Source organism: Schistocerca gregaria, chromosome 8, assembly GCF_023897955.1.
Source record: "Schistocerca gregaria isolate iqSchGreg1 chromosome 8, iqSchGreg1.2, whole genome shotgun sequence".
NCBI lineage: Eukaryota > Metazoa > Arthropoda > Insecta > Orthoptera > Acrididae > Schistocerca > Schistocerca gregaria.
In genome coordinates, this window is record NC_064927.1 from 381,140,937 (window position 1) to 381,162,987 (window position 22,051).

A 22,051-nucleotide genomic window follows, 5' to 3' on the forward strand; every position below is an offset into this window, starting at 1 on the left:
GAGCAACTATTCAAAATATTCCCTCCATCTGCCCAAGGCATCCACAGGATTCACCAGCAGTTTTCCCGACCTGTCCAAAATACTTGTCATTTCCTTCTTAGCTCCCTTTCGAAGACTGCTAATTACACTCCAGAATGGTTTTCCAGCAGCTTGACCCATAGTCTCCAACCTGTTTCCAAAGTCTTCCCAAGATTTCTTCTTGTATGCTGCAATTATCTGTTGTTTCTTTCTTCAACGTAACTTTCTCTGTCTACCTTTGTTCTAGTATGTAGCCATTTTTGATACGCCTTCTTTTTCCTTTTACAGGCTCCCTTGACTGTGTTATTCCACCAAGCTGTTTGCTTCTTCCTGCTTTTACACACTACTGTTCCAAGACATTCTTTAGCCACTTCTAGTACTGTGTCCCTGTGCCAAATAATCATATTTTGCATTTTATGCTACAAAAATATTTATCTGATCTAATAGCCTCGATGTCTATGTACAGAATAAAACTGTAGCTTTTAGCTTGTGTAATCTTGTATTGCCTCAATCCTCATACACATCTCTTCGTACACTTTTCAGACTAGTTACATAATTGAACTTTCTTGTGTTTTTTACAACTTGCGTGCTCCATACTTTAACACCTGACCAACAACTTCAACAACTACTCCAACAATTGGCCCACTTTAACAGTTATCTCGTGCTTGACCTTGCAATGGCCACTACATAAAAATTTAACAATCGGTGATTACTAGTTACTTAATGGTATTAATACCGTTGTAAAATTTGAATGAGAAGTAATAGGTTGACAAGGACTTAAGTGTAATAGTAAGTTTTACGGTAATAAAGGGATTATTTGACAATGTATGTTTTCATGTGCAATTTCTTTTCTATATAAAATTTCATAAGTATTGATTTTGAACAATTACTTTTGAAACATGCAGATTTCTGTGTAAGGGCTTAATGATTTTCGTTGTTAAAATTTATAGATGATTCCCTGCTAAAAATTTGCTACAACCAACTGCCTTCTAATATGTATTAAAGATTCCTAACTATATCTATTTACAGTTTTAATAATTGATCTTGACATTGTGCAGTATTTTTCTAGAATTTTTTAATCATTAATTTTGCATATTCTATCCAAAAAGTGCATAACATGAGTAAATTATTATCTTTCTGGATTTGAAATGATTGTTTCAACACAAAGGAGATATGTATAGAAGAAATTCCAAATAATCCAGTTTTGTAATCTTGCAAATGGAACAGTATAACTAACTTTCTTATTCAGAGGGCATTCAAATAGTGTTGGACAATGAACAGTAACAGTGAAAGGAATAAAAACATTGATGGATATTAAAAAAACTTAATGAAAGATACAATGTGTTGTGGAATTCACTGAACATTATGTATTGTTAACTCTTGTGTGAAATCTAAGGATGCCACATTCCGGGGCTGAATATGACATTCTTGTTTTGAAAATGTGTGATTAATATAATTGTTGTCTTATATTTATTTCTAACCAGATAACAGTCATAGATTTTACTGTTTCAACTGTGACAGGCACCTTCAAATCTCTAAACAAGAATAACGACACATATCAAAAAATAAATAAATAAAATAACAGCTTCATAAAAGGAAAATGTTCAATGTACATAACCCATTATTGCAGTAGAAGCAGCCTCGTAATGCTGAGGCATGTGTGTTGTCATATAGCTAAAAGTAATGTGTAAAGGAGTTTATATACAGCAATACAAGAGACCTTCCTCCTGTCTTATTTTTTGTAAGCTATGCCTGACACATGTTAATAATTCACTCCTTATCTTATTTTACCCCCCCCCCCATGAACCATGGACCTTGCCGTTGGTGGGGAGGCTTGCGTGCCTCAGTGATACAGATGGCCGTACCGTAGGTGCAACCACAACGGAGGGGTGTCTGTTGAGAGGCCAGACAAACGTGTGGTTCCTGAAGAGGGGCAGCAGCCTTTTCAGTAGATGCAGGGCAACAGTCTGGATGATTGACTGATCTGGCCTTGCAACATTAACCAAAACGGCCTTGCTGTGCTGGTAGCTTTACTGTATGATTAAATGATGATGGCGTCCTCTTGGGTAAAATATTCCGGAGGTCAAATAGTCCCCCATTTGGATCTCCGGGCGGGGACTACTCAAGAGGATGTCGTTATCAGGAGAAAGAAAACTGGTGTTCTACGGATCGGAGCGTGGAATGTCAGATCCCTTAATCGGGCAGGTAGGTTAGAAAATTTAAAAAGGGAAATGGATAGGTTAAAGTTAGATATAGTGGGAATTAGTGAAGTTCGGTGGCAGGAGGAACAAGACTTCTGGTCAGGTGACTACAGGGTTATAAACAAAAAATCAAATAGGAGTAATGCGGGAGTAGGTTTAATAATGAATAGGAAAATAGGAATGCGGGTAAGCTACTACAAACAGCATAGTGAACGCATTATTGTGGCCAAGATATATACGAAGCCCACACCTACTACAGTAGCACAAGTTTATATGCCAATTAGCTCTGCAGATGACGAAGAAATTGAAGAAATGTATGATGAAATAAAAGAAATTATTCAGATAGTGAAGGGAGACGAAAATTTAATAGTAATGGGTGACTGGAGTTCGAGTGTAGGAAAAGGGAGAGAAGGAAACATAGTAGGTGAATATGGATTGGGGCTAAGAAATGAAAGAGGAAGCCGCCTAGTAGAATTTTGCACAGAGCATAATTTAATCATAGCTAACACTTGGTTTAAGAATCATGAAAGAAGGTTGTATACATGGAAGAACCCTGGAGATACTAAAAGGTATCAGATAGATTATATAATGGTAAGACAGAGATTTAGGAACCAGGTTTTAAATAGTAAGACATTTCCAGGGGCAGATGTGGACTCTGACCACAATCTGTTGGTTATGAACTGTTGATTAAAACTGAAGAAACTGCAAAAAAGTGGGAATTTAAGGAGATGGGACCTGGATAAACTGAAAGGACCAGAGGTTGTACAGAGTTTCAGGGAGAGCATAAGGGAACAATTGACAGAAAAGGGAAAAGAAATACAGTAGAAGAAGAATGGGTAGTTCTGAGGGATGAAGTAGTGAAGGCAGCAGAGGATCAAGTAGGTAAAAAGACGAGGGCTAGTAGAAACCCTTGGGTAACAGAAGACAAATTGAATTTAATTGATGAAAGGAGAAAATATAAAAATGCAATAAATGTGGCAGGCAAAAAGGAATACAAACGTCTCAGAAATGAGATCGACAGGTAGTGCAAAATGGCTAAGCAGGGATGGCTAGAGGACAAATGTAAGGATGTAGAGGCTTATCTCACTAGGGGTAAGACAGATACAGCCTACAGGAAAATTAAAGAGACCTTTGGAGTAAAGAGAACCACTTGCATGAATATCAAGAGCTCAGATGGAAACCCAGTTCTAAGCAAAGAAGGGAAAGCCAAAAGGTGGAAGGAGTATATACAGGGTCTATACAAGGGTGATGTACTTGAGGACAATATTACGGAAATGGAAGGGGATGTAGATGAAGATGAAATGGGAGATACGATACTGCGTGAAGAAATTGACAGGGCACTGAAAGACCTGAGTCGAAACAAGGTCCCGGGAGTAGACAACATTCCATAAGAACTACTGACAGCCTTGGGCGAGCCAGCCCTGACAAAACTCTACCATCTGGTGAGCAAGATGTATGAGACAGGCGAAATACCCTCTCAAAGAAAGCAGATGTTGACAGATGTGAAAATTACCGAACTATCAGTTTAATAAGTTACAGCTGCAAAATACTAACGCGAATTCATTACAGACAAATGGAAAAACTGGTAGAAGCCGACCTCGGGGAAGATCAGTTTGGATTCCATAGAAATGTTGGAACACGTGAGGCAATACTGACCTTACGACTTATCGTAGAAGAAAGATTACGGAAAGGCAAACCTACATTTCTGGCATTTGTAGATTTAGAGAAAGCTTTTGACAATGTAGACTGGAATACTCTCTTTCAAATTCTGACGGTAGCAGGAGTAAAATACAGGGAGCAAGAGGCTATTTACAATTTGTACAGAAACCAGATGGCAGTTACGAGAATCGAGGGCCATGGAAGGGAAGCAGTGGTTGGGAAGGGAGTGAGACAGGGTTGTAGCCTCTCCCCGATGTTATTCAATCTGTATATTGGGCAAGCAGTAAAGGAAACAAAAGAAAAGTTTGGAGTAGTTATTCAAAACCATGGAGAAGAAATAAAAACTTTGAGGTTCGCCGATGACATTGTAATTCTTTCAGAGACAGCAAAGGACTTGGAAGAGCAGTAGAATGGAATGGACAGTGTCTTGAAAGGAGGATATAAGATGAACATCAACAAAAGCAAAACGAGGATAATGGAATGTAGTCGAATTAAGTCGGGCGATGCTGAAGGAATTAGATTAGGAAATGAGACACTTAAAGAACTAAAGGAGTTTTGCTATTTGGGGAGCAAAATAACTGATGATGGTCGAACTACAGAGGATATAAAATGTAGATTGGCAATGGCAAGGAAAGCGTTTCTGAAGAAGAGAAATTTGTTAACATCGAGTATAGATTTAAGTGTCAGGAAGTCATTTCTTTAAGTATTTGTATGGAGTGTAGCCATGTATGGAAGTGAAAGATGGACGATAAATAGTTTGGACAAGAAGAGAATAGAAGCTTTCGAAATGTGGTGCTACAGAAGAATGCTGAAGATTAGATGGGCAGATCACATAACCAATGAGGAAGTATTGAATAGGATTGGGGAGAAGAGAAGTTTGTGGCACAATTTGACCAGAAGAAGGGATCGGTTGGTAGGACATGTTTTGAGGCATCAAGGGATCACAAATTTAGCATTGGAGGGCAGCGTGGAGGGTAAAAATCGTGGAGGGAGACCGAGAGATGAGTACACTAAGCAGATTCAGAAGGATGTAGGTTGCAGTAGGTACTGGGAGATGAAGAAGCTTGCACAGGATAGAGTAGCATGGAGGGCTGCATCAAACCAGTCTCAGGACTGAAGACAACAACAACAACATTTTATTTTAAAACATACAATGAATATGTAATAATCTTGTGGTCTGATCATTAGATTGTGTTTTTTGTCATACATTATTGTCTTGCACATCTCTCTACGAACTCTTATACATGTTAGCTGTGGTAGTATGGCAACACATTTATCAGTGACATGAAGTTTCCTTTGCTGCAATGCTCTTTTGCTATTAATTATGATTATGTTCATCTTGAAGTAGATGCATAAAATGTGAGAATTTAATAATCAGTATTTTTTGATGTTTTACATTGGCAGCTGTTGGCGGCATTTCAGAATCTGACTCGAGAAGAAGCTGAAGCAGGTGTTGGTAAAAGTGGGTACGGGGAGGCACGGTGGCAGCTGATGAACGATGTGTTGGAGGCCCTGCTACACCCCCAGCTATGGAACCTGAACCTCTCCCTGTGGCCGTCAGCACTTGCATCCACTTTCTACAGGAATGTGCGCAAGCTGACTGGTCTGAAGGTGTGACAGTGAGTGGGAAACCAGTTAAGATATACATACAATCTTTAGTTAAAATTGTGTTCTGAAACAGAAATCGATTTAGTCAGTTTCTTTATTTTTATTGTCTTTCCTAACACTGTTGGGTGATGTGTCATAACAGTTATGGCACTCTTCTTTGCCCAGAGTCTGCAGTGTTTCACAAGCATTAAGTTTGAATCTAGTTCTTCGTGAATTTCTGCTCAAACATTTGAGTAGAGTGGAAGCAAGACTCCCAAGAAATTAAACAGTAGGTTTTTGTCTGAATTTTCATTGCCAAACAGTGAGTCGGAAATGAGCAAATGGGGAATCAGATTGACCATTATGTGGTGTAGTTCCGAGAAAAAGTGTTTATTTGCTTAAAAATAATCAAGGTAATTGACAAAATAATAATTACTGGTTTGAGGGAAAATTAAAATATTTCATGAACAACTCCTGCTGATGTGAAGTGTCAAAAAGTCCAAAAAGTTATTGTACATAAAAAAGTCGCATTGCTGTAATATTTGATTTTTAATGTGGCTTGCTTTGAATCAAGTACAAAATTTACTACATTTCAAGAGCCTCAGCCACTAGGAGAACAAAGAAAATGTAAAAAATGTTTCTTTTCTAGGCTTATCTATTTTGCACATAAAAAGTTACATTGGTGTGATATTTAACTGACAAAATGGTGTCTTTTAAATCAAGTCCTAAATTCAGGACATTTTAAGAACAGGAGAGGCTAGGAAAGCAAATAAGGTGTCAATAAGATTATGCATTCTAAACACAATTTGATACTGAAAAAAAGATAAAAACCAGTCAAATGTTTTGTGAAACGATTTGTCCAGAAGTAAGAAATAAAAAAGATTATAAAAACATTTGATGCAACTTTGAATGAGTCTTGATATCATGTGCAGCAAATGAAGTGTAGTAAATGTTTCTTTAATCTGAAACTTCCTGGCAGATTAAAACTGTGTGCCCGACCGAGACTCGAACTCGGGACCTTTGCCTTTCGCGGGCAAGTGCTCTACCATCTGAGCTACCGAAGCACGACTCACGACCGGTATTCACAGATTTACTTCTGCCAGTATCCGTCTCCTACCTTCCAAACTTTACAGAAGCTCTCCTGCGAACCTTGCAGAACTAGCACTCCTGAAAGAAAGGATATTGTGGAGACATGGCTTAGCCACAGTCTGGGGGATGTTTCCAGAATGAGATTTTCACTCTGCAGCGGAGTGTGCGCTGATATGAAACTTCCTGGCAGATTAAAACTGTGTGCCCGACCGAGACTCGAACTCGGGACCTTTGCCTTTCGCGGGCAAGTGCTCTACCATCTGAGCTACCGAAGCACGACTCACGACCGGTACTCACAGATTTACTTCTGCCAGTATCCGTCTCCTACCTTCCAAACTTTACAGAAGCTCTCCTGCGAACCTTGCAGAACTAGCACTCCTGAAAGAAAGGATATTGCGGAGACATGGCTTAGCCACAGCCTGGGGGATGTTTCCAGAATGAGATTTTCACTCTGCAGCGGAGTGTGCGCTGATATGAAACTTCCTGGCAGATTAAAACTGTGTGCCCGACCGAGACTCGAACTCGGGACCTTTGCCTTTCGCGGGCAAGTGCTCTACCATCTGAGCTACCGAAGCACGACTCACGACCGGTACTCACAGATTTACTTCTGCCAGTATCCGTCTCCTACCTTCCAAACTTTACAGAAGCTCTCCTGCGAACATTACATTTTCCAGTTTTAATGAAGGAAGCTGTCAGTGATGTTTTTTGTGTGTAATAGGTTATAAGCACTTTTATACATATGTGCCTCACAAGCATCTTTCTTTAATCTATTTTATTTTTTACATTTAGATAAATATAAATCACTTCGCATAATTTTTATCTGACTTTTTAAAAATTTATTTATTATTTTTTTACCAGTGAGTACAGGTCACTAATCAGTAGAACTATGTCATTTCAGAATTACATTTTGTTGAGTGTACATTCAAATGCACCAGAAATTTTTTATATGCAATACCATAGCACAAGATGGCATCCAAGGGAAATGGAGTTCATGGCACTGTCAAATTGTGAGATACTGGTCTATAAATGATGGGTGATTGGCTTCACTGCCAGGTGATACATTACATTTTCCAGTTTTAATGAAGGAAGCTGTCAGTGATGTTTTTTGTGTGTAATAGGTTATAAGCACTTTTATACATATGTGCCTCACAAGCATCATTGTTGAATGAAAGAGCATCATTCCATCAAACAAAGTTATTTTTCAGATTTTATTCAACTGTTACAAATTGATATTGAGATTAAAACATAACTGTGTTTGTAGTAAAATTGTGAACAATGAGGAAGTTGTAAAATGTAAATGTCAGGGCCAAAAATGTCACAGCTATTAAAATATTATTGGCTATCATCTGTGCTCAAAACTTGACTATGACACTGTAGCCCAGAATATTTTAACAGCATACTGCTCTACATACTATGGTTTGATGTGGCAGTTTCAAAATGCATGCTACCTGGATTCAACCCCCAGACATCGGCCTTTATGTTGTGTGCAGCTTGGACCTCTCCTACAATATGTCCGTCACTCCCACCCCCTCCCCTTGCCCGCGAAAGGCAAAGGTCCCAAGTTCAAGTCTCGGCCCGGCACACAATTTTAATCTGCCAGGAAGTTTCATACCAACGCACACTCCGCTGCAGAGTGTAAATCTCATTCTGGAAACAACCCCCAGGCTTTGGCTAAGCCATGTCTCCGCAATATCTTACTTTCAGTCGTGCTAGTTCTGCAAGGTTTGCAGAAGAGCTTCTGTAAAGTTTGGAAGGTAGGAGACGAGGTACTGGCAGAAGTAAAGCTGTGAGGACGGGGCGTGAGTCGTGCTTGGGTAGCTCAGTTGGTTGAGCACTTGCCCACAAAAGGCAAAGGTCCCGAGCTAGAGTCTCGGCCCGGCACACAGTTTTAATCTGCTAGGAAGTTTCATATCAGCGCACACACTGCTGCAGAGTGAAAATATCATTCTGGAAACATCCCTCAGGCTGTGGCTAAGCCATGTCTCCGCAATATCCTTTCTTTCAGGAGTGCTAGTTCTGCAAGGTTCGCAGAAGACCTTCTGTAAAGTTTGGAAGGTAGGAGACGAGGTACTGGCAGAAGTAAAGCTGTGAGGACGGGGCATGAGTCGTGCTTGGGTAGCTCAGTTGGTAGAGCACTTGCCCGCAAAAGGAAAAGGTCCCGAGTTCGAGTCTCGGCCCAGCAAACAGTTTTAATCTGCCAGGAAGTTTCAACTTAGTGATTGCTTACTTTCCATATTTTTAAATATTTCTTATCAGAGTTATGTGGTGTTACTTTTAAGTTAAAGAACTTCAAAATATTGATACTCAGCAGAATGAATATGTTGATTTCATGATTTTCATCCCATATTCACATTACTTCAATTTTTGTCTAATCTTTTAGCTATCCACATTTTTACTTTAATATTTAGGACACATATTTTGGGATACTTTACTAAAAATTGTGTTGTTGAAATGAATACCTTCATAAATCCATGTGGTTAAAGATCTTGGCTTTTGATGTTATTTTAGCATTTGGATGGCTGCATTTTATTTTTGTGTTTGGAATTTAACATCAGATTTCTGTAAACTGTACAGCGACTCGGGCTACAAGGAGCGCTCCGCCCAGATGCGTGGCTGCCGGAGTGCCTGCCAGGCCTGCGGACGCTAGTGTCTGTGGACCTGCGCGAGAGCGGCTCTGACCTGCTGGTGGCTGCCCTGGCCCAAAACTGCCCGATGCTGGCAGAGCTCCACTTGGCATGGGCAGAGGCCGTCACCGACCGGGCAGTGCCTGCGCTGCTGCAGATGCGGAGCCTGCACTGGCTCGACATTGGTGAAACTGGCATCAGCATCTCTGGTGTTTCTGACCTCATTAGCGGTCTCCCATCTCTTTACGAAATTGCAGTGAGTATCTATTCGCAGATACTTTAACATAGGGATTTTTTACTGTTATCACATCCTTGGCACGTAAACCAAAGGATTAAGAGACTTTGACCTGCCTGATAGGGAATCTCAGCAGGAGAAGAAAACACCTAAGAAAATAACTTATTTCAAAGCATATAGATTAATAAGAGGTTATTGAAATAAAACGCACTCCATCGTAAATTTAGGTACCTTCATGGGAGAGTGATAAATCTAAAATCGGAGACGGTGATAGTGTATCACTGTTCTGCCCACTTGCAGTGAAGTACTGTCTGTTGACCCAGCAGCATCAGCAGCAACAGTACTTAATTCTTTGACAGACACTATGGACAGAACAGCCTCTGCCTCGCAGACTTCCATTTAAAAGTGAAATGACCTGATGTGAAGACAACTTTGCCCTCTGTCTCTGATGCCATTTGCCAGTCTCTGCCTTCCTTGTGGAGGGAGCGTGATTACTTTGATTGGAGGTTGAGGGTGTCTGACTGGTATCTCTCCTAGTAGCTGTATCCTTTCTCTCTCACCCCGTGCGCCCTCTGATTTCCTGAAAAATGCTACTTTACTTATTTCACCTATCTTGAGAGCATGATTTTACTGTCCAGTTTATGCTCTTGCTTCTATATCTTATAAGTTGTTGCTCCTCAGGTGTTTTGACAACTCTCAAATACAGTGTTTCTGTATTTTATGTGTGTGCAGTTGATGCAGACTACATTTTCTTATTATAAAAGGGGTATATTGCTGTCTTTTATATTTTGTCAGATGGTTCTCACAGTCATAATCCAAATCATGCATGCCCATTATAGTAAGAATTTATTTCTTTTGACAGTTACACTCCAACTGTCAGAATACAGTGTGCATATGTTAACTATGTTAGAACTGCTTTTGTTAATGAAACCTCTGAGTTCCATTATTTTATGACGGGCCCTATGCCTTGACATAAGGTCCCACGTTTACATCATTTAGAATTTATTTCTGTTAAGTTTCCAAAGACATGACTTACTGTTCATGAATACGACATTGTATCACCTACGGCTAGCAGACAAATGTGTTACTATTCTGACATATTAAAGAAAATTTATCTCAATTTGTAAGTTTTCTCGTGTTGAAACCACAGAAAATTGCATGTAGAGTCCTTGAATATTGTACAGTCTGTCTCTCATTAGGTGATCTCAAGAAGTTTTCACCACTTCAAAAACTGACAAAACATGTTATCAGAGAAAGATTGACACATTTTGGAAAGGTGACAAGTAATATCTACATTATATAATTTTGTGTACATTCATAAGAAGAGTTAATTGTGGAGCCTACAGCCGCTTCCATAACCATATCCTGCTGAAGGATTTCATCATCAAATCCTAGGATATCAAAGATTTTATCAAAAATTTTCCATCCTGTCTCTCATTGATTACTGTAGTATTAAAATGGAAGAGAACAGGCAGAAAACTGAAATAACTCCATCTTCAAATGTTCTTTTACTAAGAAAGGTACAGAAGTACAGGGGCTGGACAAAACTATGGAAGCGCGATGAGAAATGCTTGCTTGAATATAAATACAGATGCTAGGAAAACCTATGAATTTTGCTGTTTGTATTTGACAATTATTGGCATGTACACATTGTCCCTAATACATTGTAAGTGTTAGCTGTGGTCAGAGCAGTGTTCTGTGTAGTTGTGTGCATTATGTTAGAGTAAAGTGAAGTCAAACATAGGCACAGTATTGGTGCTCATATGGTGGGTGCTTTGGTCACCTAGGAAGGTGGAGTGTTTGGGGTTTCAAGTGGTACCATATCAAAGATTTATACTGCATACAGGGAAAGCATTGCTACGTCACAACATGGACAAAAATGTGTGTGCTGAATGACTGTGACAGATGTTCATTGAAGGGGACTGTGATGAAAAATAAGGAAACGACAGCTACAAAAATCCCTGTAGTACTGGATGTCACATTTGCAAGCCTCGCCGACACCAAAACAGCACAAACGTGGCCCCGTAACCTGGAAATTGCATGGCTAACTGGGGTTCCAAAATCACACTTCAGTGATGCAAATGCCAGTAACAGAAAAATGTGGTGCCAAAGCCATAAAACTAGACTATGGACCAGTGGGTGAAAGGCATTTGGTCAGGTGAGTCCCATTTCACACAGTTTCCAACTTTAGCTGAATTTACATCCCAAGAATGAAACATGGCAGGGTTTCAGAAATGATTTGGGCAACAATACCATGGTATTCCATGTGTCCTGTGGTTACTCTGCAAGGTTAATAATAATAATAATAATAATAATAATACTTTATTCAACATCAAATGATTAATTGCATATGTATGAAAACAGGTTACAGTTCTTGATACATAGCACAATAATACAATCTTCTGAATACATCATTGATTAACATAATGATTAAATTACAAGTAAAATGGTTTGCTTAACGCTATTTATATATTTTTTTGAAGCAATTTGTATTCCGCATGTAAGTATGGTATTCTTCTAATGTGTAAAATTGGTTTTGTAACAGGACTTTCTTTAGATGAAATTTAAGCTTCATTGTGAGTGGGGTCATAACTTTACTGGGCAGTGCATTGGCTATCTTTAAACCTGCATATTGCGGACCCTTTTCATAGAGTGTTGTTCTGTGGCTGCTAATGTAAAATTTTTCTTTATTCCTGGTATTATACTGATACAAATTGGAACAAATGTTGGGTTGCAGTCTTTTAACAAGTAATATGGTTTTTAGAATGTACATGTTTACTGCAGTTAGTACACCAGTTTTTGGAAACAAGCTTTGCAGGATTCCTTATATTTTGCTCCACAGACGATTCTTACAGCCCTTTTCTGAAGTAGCAATAGATTTGCTTTGGTTGTTGCTACTCATATTTCTATTCCATAATTCAGGTGAGAGGAACATAGAGCATGGTATGCAGTCTTAAGGACAACAGTGTCTTTGCAGAACGTGCTAATCATATTAATTGCATTTATATTTTTAGACAACTTACATGCTAGAGTGTCAACATGAGTGTCCCTGCTTTAGATTACTTTGAATTATTAAACCGAGGAACTTTACACAAAATTCTTTTTTTGCTAGTTCATTGCCTATGTATAGTTTAATTTCATCATTGAAACTACTGTTGGTAAACTCCATGAGACATGCTTTACTACTGCTTACAATTAAGTGGCTTTCATTAAAGTACTGTACAGTTTCATTTGTCACGATATTACAAGGTGTCTCTAGTTCATTAAATGATTCCTTTTAACACACAATGAATGTATCATCTGTATACAGAACTATTTTGAAACTCTGAGTGCAATATCTTATGTCATTTACATACATCAAAAACAGAAGAGGACCCAGTAATGAGTCCTGGGAATTTCATATTTTATATTAGTGATTTTGGATTTGTGAACACCACTTTCAGTTTTAAGCAATACAAACTTTTTTCAGTACTCATATATGATTTTATTAGGTCATGAGCAGTTCTTCTGATGCCACTGTTCCATAGCTTTTCTAATAGGATTGTTGTGTTCACACAGTCGAAAGCCTTCTCAGGGTCAAGGTATGTACCTGCAACATGTTGCTTGTTTTTGATGCCACTTATTATCTCTCCAATTAAATGAGCAGCTGCTGTTGCTGGTTGATGTACATTTTAAGAATCCATTTTTATTTTCAAACATTAGGTTGTGCATCTGAAGGAAGTTTATAATTCTGCGGTGTATGACTTTTTCAACTATTTTGGAAAAGACTGGAAGTATTGAGATGGGTCTGTAGTTTTGAATTTTGAGTTTGTCCCATTTTTTAAAGATTGGTGTTACCTGAGCTATTTTTAGCCTGTCTGGGAAAGTGCCTGACTCATATTATTTACTGCTACAGACAGAGGTACAGACCCACTTTCTCTGCACACTTTTAATACATTAGTACTGAGGCCATTGTGCCCTGTGGAACTGGAAGATTTTAGAGAGCTTATGATGTTAATTATTTCTTTGCAGTTTGTGGGGGCTAGGTATTGCTATGCTTGGATGGATTGCCTTTAAAATTATAGTGCAGGTTATTATATTTGTGATTGATAGCTTCTCCTACTGAGGAAAAATATTCATTGAATATATTAGCAACTTCAAGTTGATCTTTTTCTACAATCCCATTGTGGCCAATATTAAAGTCCATACAGCATTTGTCTCTGCCTGTTCTAAAACTGTGTATCACTCCCTAGACACCAGAAGTAACACTGTGAGGAGCCTGAAACTTGTTTGCAACATAGCTGCTCCTGGTCTGTATGAATAATTTTTTATAATATTCTTAATAAGTTTTGAAGGCCTCTTTTAGCTTGAGATTTTGTCTATTATTCAACATTGCACTATGCAATAATTTTAATTTCCCCCATGCTTCAGTGACTTCACTATTTATCCAGATTCTTTTGTTTATATTTTTAGTTCGTTTGACTTCTGTAGCTACAACTGGGGATGTGACATAAAACAATAGCAGAAGTCAGCAGCAAAGCTATCATAGGAGAACCTATCATTCTTAAACCATCGTATGTGTGCTAACATGCAGTTCAGTCTGTTGATGTTGTCATTATACATAATTCTTTTGCTTACATATAGTTTCTTTTTAGTAGCAAAGGGTATCTCATTTGCCTCCAATTGAAGCTGTACTGCATGGTGATCAGTGATGGCAAGTTTTAGAACAGCTGTACTGTAGGAAAGATGGGTCATGTTTGTTATTATATTATCCAGACATGTTTTGCTGTTGCCAGTCTCTCTAGTTGGCTCACGGATAAGTGGTGTCAGATTGAATTCATACAGTAGGAGATTTAGCTTTTTGGTGTTGGGATCAATGGTTAATAAGTCTATATTTATATCCCCTGTTATTATAGTATTTACATGGCCATTTAACCTAGAAAATGTACTGTCTATATGTATCAGCAAGTCAGATAGATTCTGAAAACTGCATCCGTGCATGCCCCAGTTGGCCTATACACACCAATAATTGCTGTATTTTCTCAACCCCATTTTAGATTTATTGCAGCAAACTCTGTGATTCCTTCTACACAGAATGTACTTAATAACACTGAAATTACTTGCTTTAACAGTGAAGATTGCTAAGCCATCGCCAGCCTTGTTTTTCCTATTAAAGGCAGAAAAAAATTTCATGGGGAGTGGTTGACCTATGCTAATCAAGTATTCTGTGTACGAGTGTTCAGTTATAACTAAAATATCAGGTTTATTTATCAAGACATGTAATAATATCCAGATCATTGTGCTTGTTTTTAAGATTACTGAAATTCTGGTGTATTACATTAAGTCTGAATATCTCGTGCTGGACTATACAGGATAATTTAGGACTACCAAAATGTCCAGCAGGCTTTACAAGTTTCCCAGGCTTGCCTGCAGTGGCTTTTTGTGTGGCAGATTCTGATTTGGTGGTTTGGACCACTCCATGGCAATACACTTACTTACACCACTTTGTGGGAAATTTTGTCTAATTTCCTCGACAACTAATTTGCTGACAGTCTTTTTGCCTCTTTTATTCGTGTGCATGCTGTGAGTTGTATGCAGGTCTCTTTTTAGATTGCTGACATTAACCAGGGACACATTGCGAAATTTATTACATGTTGTTTTAAGCCTATCATTAATGTTGTGCACTTCCAAGTTCACTACTGGTTGTTCCATTAGATTGTGTCTCTGTGGAATATTGCCAAAGGTTATGTGACCATTTTGGCCGATCAGGTCCTTACAGTGGTTCAGTGTTTGTTTCTCGGTGGTGATACTGTTTTCCAAGACGACAGGGTCCCTGTTCACACAGCTCACATCATCCTGGACTGACTTTGTGAGCACAAGGATGCATTGTCACATCCCTCTATGCACCATGGTCACCATGTCAAGGGTGCATGATTGTTATCCGCCTGCATCATCTTTACCTAAACTTACTACCGCTTTTTGAAGGAGGAAAGTTATAAGATTCTCTTGAAAATCATACAGATTCTGTATTTATTCATTCTGAAATGACTGGAAGCTGTTTTGAATGTCAATGATAATCCTATCCAATATTAGGTGCTGTAAAGTGTTGTGTTTTTGGTGTTATCATATTTGTGTCCGCCTCTGTAGTGCCAAAATTTGTTTCTCACACAACTGAAAAGATAAGTGATAAAGATATTAGTGTCATTGGCATTGAGGAACAGCTAAAATAAGGAAAATTAAACATGGCTCCAGGACCTGATGTCATCCCCTATAGGATTTGCAGATGAGATTGCTCCCCTTTCAACTGTAATTTACTGTAGATCCCTTGAACTGTACTAAGCGATTGTAAAAAAGCATAGGTCGCACCTGTCTGCTAGAAAGGTAAGAGGAGTGATCCAAAACCAGTTTCAGTGACATCTATCTCATGAGTAATCCTAAGACATGTTCGGAGCTCAAATATAATGTGTTATCTTGAACAGTGTGGCCTCTTCCATGCAAACAGACACGGATTCCGAAAACATCTATTATAGGAAACCCATCTTGCTTTTTTCTCACATGACATTCTCAAACCCATGGATCAAGGAAATTGGTTTGATGCAGTATTTATGGACTTCTGAAAAGCGTTGGGCTCGGTACTATACTAACATTTATTAACAATAGCCTGATTGTATGGGGTATCAAGTGACATTTGTGACTGGATTGAGGATTTCATAGTAGGTAGGATACAACATGTTATCTCAGATGGAGAGTCAACAACAGAAGTACACAGGTGTGCACCTTGTGTTGGGACCTTTGTTCGTGTTGTGTATTAATGATGTGGCAGACTTTTTTCCATTGATACAGTTACCTACAACAAGGTACTGTCTGAAACAAGATTCATTCAGATCTTGATAATGTTTCAAGATGGTACAAAGATGGGTAACATGCTTTAAGGGTACAGAATTAACTCATCCCTCGCACAACCAACAACTGTGACTACCTTTGGTGCTGGCAGAAAAATATCCAAGAATTTATGTTTAGAGATGACATGACAGGCCAGGCACCCATAAAACTGTGCAATGTAACCAAGAATAATTGACACTTCTGTGCCTGCTTTATTTGAATTGGTGAGATTTTTGATTTGTTCTTATTGGACATTTTGCCACTCTCCATGAAGAGCGACATCAAACTCTGGAAACTGTGTTTTTACCTGGCCACAGCTGGTTTTACAAACAAGTCACAAGCATATTTAATTTAATTCAAGTCCAAAAAGTACACTGTTATCAGAACTTTACCCATACCCACTACTTGTAGCATACCTACACTAATTTTGTAGGTAACAATATGGCTTAATTTGACTTTCAGTGCTGCACCATTACAAACTCGCCCCCCCCCCCCCCCCCCCTGCAGGAGCAAATTGTCTGTCAAACTATTTGCTACTGTCAATTTCTTTCAATGAAACAGTGAGTAAAGGAATAAAGGAAACTGACTATGTGTGATGCTGATACATGAAGATGAGCCTTTTTGTGAATAAAAATGAGTGAACAACTAATAGCACTACCATAGGGCAGAATAAAAGGATACAGGATCTTTGGCAGAATAAAAGGACAGAGCATCTTTTCATGTATTTTCACACCAACAGAGGTTACTTCACATTATACTGAAAACCATGTGTTCCTCACTGCCAATTTCTGCTTGCACCATCAGTCGATTACTGTGATATTGGAATGATTTGTATGCAGTCGTTTCATGATTCTATTTGATGAAATTCCCTTAAATTTCATTGAAACTACCTCATAGATTAGGTAGGACTAATGTTAAAATCTTGCAGTAATTCCTACTTGATAGAGAGTGATCTGTAGCTATTAGACATGATGTATGGAAGCAGTTACCATAGGCAGAAACAGAATTTTTCTTTTTTTGGGGGGTGGGGGGACAAGGATCAGAAGGGTGAACATGTCCTTATAATATTTGTGAGACTAATTTTAACATAAACACACAATTACTCACACATACAGGGAACATTATAAAATCCGGCAAACTGCAGGGATGGATTGGACATGGAGAAAATGTGTCCTATGAAGATGTGTCCGAAAATGGACGATGTGCATGCAACGATCAATGCATGTGGTTGTCATGCAGGATGCACATATTCATACTCTGGCTTACACCATGTTGATGGGCAGCTTGCCTGGAGCTTGTATTAGGGTTCGTCTCAATATCCTGTTGAACCCAGCCCCCCAAATCTGGTGTATGCACAGACTGCTGCCTCCCTGCTTGTTCATCTGTCTGAAAGGACCCATGATCACTAAATGCCCAAAAAGGGCTTGAAATGTTATGTGATGTGGTTGGTGTCTGTGAGGGTACTTGTTTTGATAAAGGCATGTTGTCTTTCAACCATTTCCATCTTCTTGGCTGTTATCAAACACCATCTTGCCTTGTTCCCAGTGTGAATACCAGGCCATTCTGGTACTCACAGTACACTGCATCAGTCATACTGCCTACAAGCTATCAATCAGTGCTACCCTCGTCATCCTGTGGTAGCAACCATCCAGGAGTCCATCTATGCCCTGGAATGGCCCAGTCATTCAGTGGTGTTTGTCTGGACCCCAGGTCATGTCTGAATCCCAGGCTTTGAACTTGCAGACAGGCTGACCAAACAGGCTACACGGAAACTGCTTCTGGAGATGGGCATCTCTGATTCTGACTTACACCGCCGAGTTCTAAGGCTTTGGGAGACAGAATGGCATAACAGTATGCACAACAAACTGCATGTCATTAAGGAGACTACGAATGTGGAGAAGTCTTCCATGCAGGCCTCTCGCAGGGAATCTGGTGTCCTCATCCGGCTCTGCATTGGCCGCGCTTGGGCAACCCACGGTTAACTCCTGCGACATGAAGACCCACCTCAGTATTGGTGCGGCACCCAGTTGACAGTGGCCCATCTTCTGGTGCACTGTCCCACTTTGACTGCCCTGTGACAAAATCTTCGGTTACCAGACTCGTTGCCGCTGACAGTGCCTCATCGGCTGTTTTAGTTTTACGTTTTATTTGAGAGGGTGGGTTTTAACATTTGATCTAAGTTTTTGTGCATGTCCTTTGTCCATCTGTGTCCTCCACCCTAGTGCTTTTGAGTTGGAGGTTTTAATGTGTTGCAGAGTGGCTGGCTTCTCATTTTTATTCTCATGGTCAGCTAGCCATGGTCATCTGCTTTGTTGTTTTACCCTCTTCATCCCATTTCTTGTGTTTCTGTTGTTTTGTTGACCCCCTTTTGTCCATTTACACGTTTGTTGCACTTCATCATTTTTGTGATTTTTTTTTTTCCCCTTACATTCAACTTTGTGTTGTCAGTCTCGTTTGTTCATTTTCACACTTGTGACATTGGTTTATTCGGAACAAGGGACTGATGACCTCGTAGTTTGGTCCCTACCCCCTAGCCCCCCTCTTTTAATCCAACCAACCAACTAACAAACTGGGGTGCACATACCTTCAGGTGCTCACAAAGGCAAGCAATAAACACATTTGTAATTCTTCTTTTCACCATTTAAAACTGATAATTAGATTGCTATGCATTAAACTGTTCTAGGTGCAATTAACGTGTGAAGCTTCGTTGGGAGTACAATACTGAGCAAGCATAGGAGTTCTTTCAGGGGTATATGAAGAAGAAAGGAACATTGACACATTTTTGTTACTGTTTGTGTTATGTTTTACTGAAAAGAATTGATATCCATAAATAAAATTAAAATGTGAGATAGCTCCTTGCGCTTGCACTGGCTTTCATGCTCTTCCTCACGCCAGTTGTGACCCTGCCCTTGGCAGCCGCAGGAGGAGGCTGCAGTGTTGGTGCCATATGCCCTTCCCAACAACCCTACGGAAAAAGGTGAAGGAGTATGTCAAAAATATCTCAAAACCATAGACTGAGAGAAAAGAGTCATATAAGAGGAGCATCCTACAGAAACTTGTTCCAGTCGGTTGTCTCACATTGAGTGAAACCACTCAAACCCTGTGAATGAGTGAAAATATTCATATAGCTGACATGGCCGCAGAGGTTAGTTGCATTTGGTTGTTTCATTCAACAGAAAAAAACCAACTGACTAAAAGAACAATTGATGGACCAGTTGATTGTTAAGAACAGTTAGTTGTCCCATCGCTAACAGAATGCCACCTGTAAGCGTTTCTGAAAGTTCTCCATCAAGTAATAGTGTCTGTCTATTTAGATATTCAACTAGCTTTTACCTGGGCTTCATTTGCGCATCTGTAGTATTGTTATGATGAATAAGTATTGGAGAAGCAGAGCTCGCGATGTGTGCTGCCCCTCCACTGCCCATTGCACATAGTCAGATGTTATGTTTAACATCGTTCTGTGGCTGTGGCATCACCGCCCCCCAATACAGATGCATTGATTTCAATGCAGCTCTTTTATTTATTTGAAGGTTACTTTAATCAGACTTGTCAGGAGACGTTTGATGAAAGTTTGTTCAGCCATTTAAAGGTAACCTGCTATATAGGACAAAGAGTTTGCCAGCAGCAAAATGCTACGTAATCAGTGCATGGTACACAATTTGATGTCATACTAAAATATAGATCTCAAAAATATCTATGATAAAGTCTGCAAGAGCACAGTTATGTTTCTTTTTTATGTTTCACTTACAGTCATCAGGTTTGTCTTTTGGATATGCTGTGCCAGGTGTACTCAAAAGGCAAAAATGGTGATTATTGGTGAACCATAAAAGATAATCATGTGCTCTTGTGGACTTTTGTGTAAATATTTTTGAAATCTACAATTTAATACCTTCAAATTTGACATAGCTTTTATTGCTTACACAACATATTCCAAAAGAGCACATTGCCAACAAAATTCTTGCTTCCTTGATTCACTGTTACCAACTATTATCACCTGTGCCTTCTGAGGTTTCGTGCTCTCTCTATATCATACTTCACCAAACCTGATTTAATTGTTCAGCCATGAAAAGATAATAGTTACTTTCAAATTTATAATATTGGCATCTTATGGGTTAATCACTGTGCCTTTCAACATGAAGTGAAGTGCTATGTGATGACTGAAATCTGCTGGTTCATGATAAAAATGCCAAACAGGACACAAGGTACTAATTTGTTAACAACGCGAAATGTCAAGGTGCATAGAACAACAACGATAGGCCTGCAGATTGTAAGAAGCTTGATGACGATCGAAAATTGAAATGTGTAGCTTCAAATAAATGTGGTGACAATACTGTAAGAACTATGACTGGCTAGTGGCTGCACCCTACCTCTTGACACAGTGAAATGTCAGTCGGAAAGTTATTTAAATTAAAGTATAGCTTCGGAATGCTCTGTGTCGACTGTTTTGACCCAGTAACCTTAAATGATTCCTGGTATTTTCTGCAGATTACCTGTTTTCTTGTCAGAACGAGGGGAGTTTTTATCTTTTCAGAACTAGGGATGTCACCAAATAGTATGATGCAGATGGTACAATTTCTTGCAACTCTGAGGGCTTTTAGAGCCAAGACTTCATCACATGTATAAGTTTCTTGAGCTAAGCTTAATTGTAAATACTTTGTGCTACATCTGCATCAACATACATACTGTGCAAGCCACCATATGATGCATGGCAGAGGGTACATTGCACCACTACAAGTCATTCTCTTTTGTGTTTCACTTGCAAATGGAGCAAGGCAAAAACAACTGCCTGTATGCTTCCATATGAGCCCTAACTTGTCTTGTCTTGTCTTGTTTTGTCTTTGGGTTGAGAATCATTCTTCAAGCAGTCGCATACTCCGGTTCTCTAAATTTTTTCAATAGTTTCTTGTGTGTGCTACCCTGCAGCACCCACAAGTTTTATGAAATGCATACTGTTGTAAATAATCCACCAGACCTCCTTGTTTAATATTTTGTTGCATGTTCAAATGCGGTGCCATCTCAAGTGGTACCTAGATACAGCCAAACTATTATCAGCATACATATCTACAAAGATATATTAATGTCTGCTTGTGTCTGTGTATGTGCGGATGGATATGTGTGTGTGTACGAGTGTATACCTGTCCTTTTTTCCCCCTAAGGTAAGTCTTTCCGCTCCCGGGATTGGAATGACTCCTTACCCTCTCCCTTAAAACCCACATCCTTTCGTCTTTCCCTCTCCTTCCCTCTTTCCTGATGAAGCAAGCGTTGGTTGCGAAAGCTAGAATTTTGTGTGTATGTTTGTGTTTGTTTGTGTGTCTATCAACCTGCCAGCACTTTCGTTTGGAAGTCACATCATCTTTGTTTTTATATATATTTTTCCCACGTGGAATGTTTCCCTCTATTATTTTCATATCTACAAAGATACTTATAAATGTACAATTTTTGGTTATATTATTATTTGTACTTATGTTACAAAGTTTTAAATGTTGTTTTTCAAATATAATATATCTTTGTTTTGTAATATTTGTGCATGGTTTTTACAATATCGATTTATGCATGAGAAATGTGGTTTGTTATTAAATTTATATCTTTGATGAAAATTGAATTACATTGTATGTAAAATTTAGGATTACCTTTTTTAAAACAAAAATATCTGTGACAACAGTGCTGTCAGCAAACAGTCACAGACTGCTGCTCATCCTATCTGTCATATCGTTTATGTACATAGAGAACAAGAGTGATTCTGTCACACATCCCTGGAAGACTTCTCATGATACTTT

General features: G+C 39.0%; 1 protein-coding gene and 1 non-coding gene across 3 annotated transcripts in view; both read left to right on the plus strand.

Moving 5' to 3' along the window:
- The window catches only part of LOC126285441 (uncharacterized), a 66,711-nt gene that overhangs the window by 31,457 nt on the left and 13,203 nt on the right, over nucleotides 1-22,051 (plus strand). For both annotated transcript variants that reach the window (XM_049984828.1, XM_049984827.1), the window contains exons 3-4: nucleotides 5,283-5,489; nucleotides 9,129-9,434. In XM_049984828.1, the coding sequence (XP_049840785.1) occupies nucleotides 5,283-5,489; nucleotides 9,129-9,434 (513 nt within the window). The remainder of the gene's footprint in view (nucleotides 1-5,282; nucleotides 5,490-9,128; nucleotides 9,435-22,051) is intronic.
- Nucleotides 8,663-8,737, plus strand: Trnac-gca (transfer RNA cysteine (anticodon GCA)). Its single transcript has one exon. It is a non-coding gene; the product is annotated as a tRNA-Cys (tRNA).